The sequence below is a fragment of the Dipodomys spectabilis genome, unplaced genomic scaffold (genome assembly GCF_019054845.1).
Source record: "Dipodomys spectabilis isolate Male_0828 unplaced genomic scaffold, ASM1905484v1 ptg000289l, whole genome shotgun sequence".
NCBI classification, from domain to species: Eukaryota; Metazoa; Chordata; class Mammalia; order Rodentia; family Heteromyidae; genus Dipodomys; species Dipodomys spectabilis.
The window spans coordinates 8,800,001-8,805,000 of record NW_024870966.1 but is presented as its reverse complement, the minus strand read 5'-3'; the positions used below and the strand labels follow the sequence as shown (position 1 = coordinate 8,805,000).

General features: G+C 47.5%; 1 protein-coding gene across 12 annotated transcripts in view; it reads left to right on the top strand.

The window, feature by feature from the left end:
* Nucleotides 1–5,000, top strand: part of Ebf3 (EBF transcription factor 3) — a 118,807-nt gene that overhangs the window by 104,648 nt on the left and 9,159 nt on the right. For all 12 annotated transcript variants that reach the window (XM_042701389.1, XM_042701380.1, XM_042701388.1 and 9 more), the window contains one exon: nt 3,467–3,555. In XM_042701389.1, the coding sequence (XP_042557323.1) occupies nt 3,467–3,555 (89 nt within the window). The remainder of the gene's footprint in view (nt 1–3,466; nt 3,556–5,000) is intronic.

Here is a 5,000-nt window from a genome sequence, read left to right as displayed (position 1 = left end):
CTTTCCAACAAAAATTACTATGCATTAGGCCGCAGTAGTCTACTCAAATGGATATTAATACAGTTTATCTCTAAAAGGACGAATAATGTATTTGAAACAGATAAAAGGCCCTCCACTAAATGAGGAATGTTAATATCTTATGGCACGGTTAATAAAGAGATATTTCACAGGGGAGATTTGTTTTATGACTTTTGATACAACAGCCTTCTAATCTGACATATCTAAATGATATAATTCCACACATACATTCATCTTTTACATGCAACCACCCATCTTAGCAAAATTTGAATTCATGACAAATAACAGGCACTAATTACTTCCGGGTGTGTGTGTGTGTGGGGGGGGGGGCATTTATTATAAAGCCTTTCCTCCCAGATACAGACATGTGAAAATTCCATGCAGAAAGTTGGAGGCTTACAATATAATTTTGAGGAAATGTATTTTTTCCCCTTCAGCAGAAAATAACATTTGTTTTTGTTGTGTTTAAGGCAGAGTTTAAATTAATTTAACCCAGTGACACATGTTTGGAGCCTAAGCATGCTGCTAAATAATTCCTTGGAATAAATTGCTCGGGAACCAAGTACATTAATTTACGGCTCTCCCGACGCTGACAGATGTGGAGGAGGACCGACAAATATTAACATAAAACAAATTTGCTTTATTCTTCTTCATATTTCTTCTTCATCCTCGACTTGAGCTCACCCAAGGCTCCTTCTCTAATTATCCACGAGGTCAGTAAGCAAAATTGGGAAGAAGCTAGGAGATCAATACAAATTATCCATGAGCAAACCAGTGCTGACAGTTTGAATTGCAGCATATGTTTACCCAAAATCAGGCAATTTATCTTAATATCAGCAAAGTAATGCAGTGCAGGTGAAAGGTCAGGCAATCTCTCCCCCTCATAATTACCCAGTTCTAAAACAGGAAAGTGGTATTGATTGGCCTGGCTCGGGGCTCTGTGACTGGACGGGCCAGTGCCTTGCCCTGGGCTGGGCTGGGCTCTCAGCTGTACATGTGGCTTGCTGAGGGCTTATTAGATGTGTGGGAAGGCCCGGACCTTCTCCTCCAGTTGCAGAATCTGCCTGTGAGGCCCTGGTAAGCCCTCGCTTCATCGAGCATGGAGTGAGGGTGGACTCGGTGTGGTTTGGAGGGCTGTGGACTAGGCGGGCCACTGCGGCTGGGCCTCACCAGGGCCAGGCAGCCCAGCAGACCCAGCTGCTCCTGGAGGCTTCCTGTGCATTGGCTGACCCCACTGGCCTGGAGAAGCAGCGCCTCACAGGCCTGTGCTAACATGTCAGCCGCTGCTCCTGCCACGAAGCAGGGGGCAGGGCTTTAGAATTTTCCCAGGTAGCCGGGTCCCTGGGTGGGATTTCAAACTGGAGCAACAGCCCCAGCCCCTTCTCTGGGGCGTAGCCAGCCTGTGAGGACCGCCCCGGCACACATGGACTCCTGAACTTCCCTAGTGTGCCGTGCTTATCCATCAGCACTGGTGGGCCGCGTGGGCAGGTGAAAGGTGCCCTCGTATTTAGGCAGCTTTAAGATATTTGTGGTCATAGAAGAAGAATAGCAATTCCACTGAAACGCCTGTGCCAGAGTGAGTGTGTGGCTATTACAACTCATAAAGCTTCTGAAAGCGCGCATTAAAGCGCCTATCACCTGTCAGGGGCATTTGCATGAAATCAATAATGGCCGCCCATCTATCTTTTCTGATCACCTTTCATCAGGGCGATTCATTAAGTCAAGCAGTCATGGTGATTAGCTGGGAGAGGAGGGAAGCCTGGCATGTTCGGAACGCATGGTGGCCCACCTCTTTTGTTCTCCCATCAAGAAACACAACACTTTGTCCAACCTTTCTTTTTCTTTTTCTTTTTTTTTTGGACCAAGTTGTTTGGTGAGGCCGGAGAAGCTGCCCATCCGCCCAGATGCCCAAATTGCACTCTTGCCTGACACCCTTGCCCGGGCCCAGGCGGAGACATGACAAATTGTCCCCCAAGTCAGCGCTGACAGCTTCTGATGATTAATGGTCTGATTATGAAGTGGTTTTACACGTATAGAATTTACATCACAGAGAGTTAGAAATTTTGCAGTGTCACACACGCTGAGGCATTTTGAAGAGCTTTGCTATTTGCAAAGGAAAAAAGAGGGCAAAATCCCAGCAAAAGCCATGTCATGTAAAATCAATACCTCGGATCAATGCTTTATTAACAAGAAAATGTCTTACTTCACATTCCTGTGCGGACCTTTGTCTCCGGGATGTATGATGGAATGTCAAATCATATTGTGGTCCTCAACTTTCGGGCGTATTATTGAGTGTACACGTGAGGTGCCCCGCGTTGCTTGCGAGACACACCGACGGCCCGGACTGGAGGATAACGGTGACCGACTACTGTGGAGAGCACTTTCAAAGGCAGACTCTAACCTTCCTCTTAGGGAGCCCTAGCCTTTGTCTTCCCCTGCACTCTGCAGACCTGCTGAGTTGGGTGGTGTTAATCATCAAATTACTAATGAGTGATGGCCCAAATTGCGGGCGGAGTAATGAATAGATGGCGGCAGGTCTTATTAGTCTCCGAAAACCTCCTGATTTATGTCGCGCCATGCACTGCGGAGTTACTCCATGGGAAAACGATACCTACATCAAGAAGTAATGTACTCTAATAAGTATTTTCATCTTAACTCGCGTCCCCGGGCCTCGGGGCTCAGTTTTTGTTGGAGTCGGGCAGAGCCATAATAAAACCCAATGGCTTCTTATAAAGCTTGTTAAACACAGTGTGCAGCCGCACTGAGTCCTGGCCGTGATTCACGCACTGTACACAGCGCGTGTGCCTCTGATTTATGGCCACGCGGAGTTCATAGTCAAAATTACAATTTGAGGGATAAAAAGATTAATTACTATTTGTGGTCGGCAATTTCGTGGGGCTGGTGGATTGCAGCTGTAGAACGATCGCGCTCTACATCAGTTTGTAGTCAGCCATTCACAGATTATTAAAGCTTCGCAAGAATAAGTGCTCTTCCTGCCTGCTCTGTGCTCAGGCAGTATGCTAGACAAAAAAGGACCACAGGGATAAATCTGAGGCTAGCAATAGCCAGACATATGTCATAATTGCCAGCTTCCCATAAATTCCTGGCCAGTGTGGAAGGCTCAGTATGATGCCGGCGACACACCACAGCGGTGTGATTGCTATAGATGGCCCCAAGACCTGCCACTTGGTGACTGCACCGCCATTTTTACAATATATCGAGTCACCCTTTGACTTTGTTCCCGTCTAATTGTAGATTGGAAATAATCATTGCTTTTCTGTGCAAAAGAGAGAGGGAAGTCTAGTTCCTAAGATAGTGCCAGCATCCGGGGGTTCTTGCCTTGGCCGTGCGGAGGAATGCCACACATGTATGTGGAAGCATGCAGTAAAGGCATGACGGATGACGTGACAGTGATTAACCTGATCTATGTTTCTGTGTCCTGTTACAGCCCTCAATGAACCAACCATAGATTACGGCTTCCAGAGGTTGCAGAAGGTGATCCCCAGACATCCGGGTGATCCTGAAAGGTTACCCAAGGTCAGTCAAAGAGCCCTGCATGGGCGGGTCACTGCCAGGCTAGTTCTGGTGTCGGGCAGAGGTGGGGGTGGGTGCGCACAGTAGATACTCTGTGCCCACGGCTATACCGACAGGTGCACGGGGCTAGGGGCACCCAGCCTGGACGTGGCCACTGTAGAGGATGGTGGAATGCCAGGGCCAGAGGCATGCGAGGCTCTTTCTCCCCCATTGCTTCTCCGAAGGACCTTCTCTTTAAAAGAAGAAAGAATGGCTTTTCTGATAACAAATATTTTGGATTCTGCGAGGGGGACATAAACTTCTGCGTAATGAAATAGTTCAATTAAACATTTTCCACTCCAGTAGCCCGTGCTGATTTCCATCTAAGCAGCCCCAGTCTGATCTGTGATTACTTGACTCTTGTTTTCCTTTCATTTTCTAAAGCTCGATTCAGTTTAATCTTTTGTTTACAAAGCTTTTGTTATAAGTCCCTGACTTAGCAGGCTAACAAATGAAGTCCACATATTAATATCTAGGGGACTTTTCATTTAAATTCAGCAAAGACAAAAGCTGCCCTGGTTGTTTATGCACGCACCACGTATCACAGAAATTCCATTTTGATGTATAACATTAAAGATAAGTCAAGCTTATAATTTTTCTTCCCCTTTGATATAATTTTGTCTGTCTCTCTTTAGAAGCCCTCTCTGATTTCCAAGGCAGTGTTGAAAATGCAAAATGAAAAATGAAGTCATAACACTATGACTGATTATTTTACATTCCATCCCTGTGTGTACCCAAGTCTTGACCACCCCTGAGTTTTATTAACACAATAAAACCTTTTAGACACTACCTTTTTATGCTCAGCGTGAACATAAGCAATATCATTAGGCTCCGTTTTAATTTGTGAATGTGCTAGCAAGCGGTGTCAGATATTCGCTGTGAGAGCCCTTGCAGCCAGGGGAAGATGGGTTTCAAACGCAGAGCAGAGCATGGATGGCTTTTGTTGCTGTGGGTGAGACTGGCAGAACCAGCATTTCCCCAGGAAGGTGCCAGGCCGGCATATAGCATCCTCACCCAGAGGGCTTTGCTGCCAGCCTCTAATCAGGGATGGCTTGGTGCTCGTTGACATGCTGGAGTGGCTCATCCCATTGATAGGAAGGCCATGTGCCCTTAGCAGGTCTGTGTAAACATGTGAGTTTGAGGCCTAGCAAGCTTCCAGGAAGAGGTTGTGGCAGCTGCCCTCTGGGCGGGGAGGTGTGTGGGGAGGTGTCCAGGATTGCCTTCTCTCCTTCCTGGCCTCTCCCCCCCCCCCCCCCCCCCCCCGGGTCTCTATAGGATTCTTTGATGTGGTGCTCTCTGCAGGGTGCTTTGTCAGCTCACACTGTTGCCACAGGTAAACCCTGTGCCCACTGGGGCCTGGCGGGGACCTCTAAGCTACCCTCTGCTATCTGGAAAGAGGAACCCCCTCC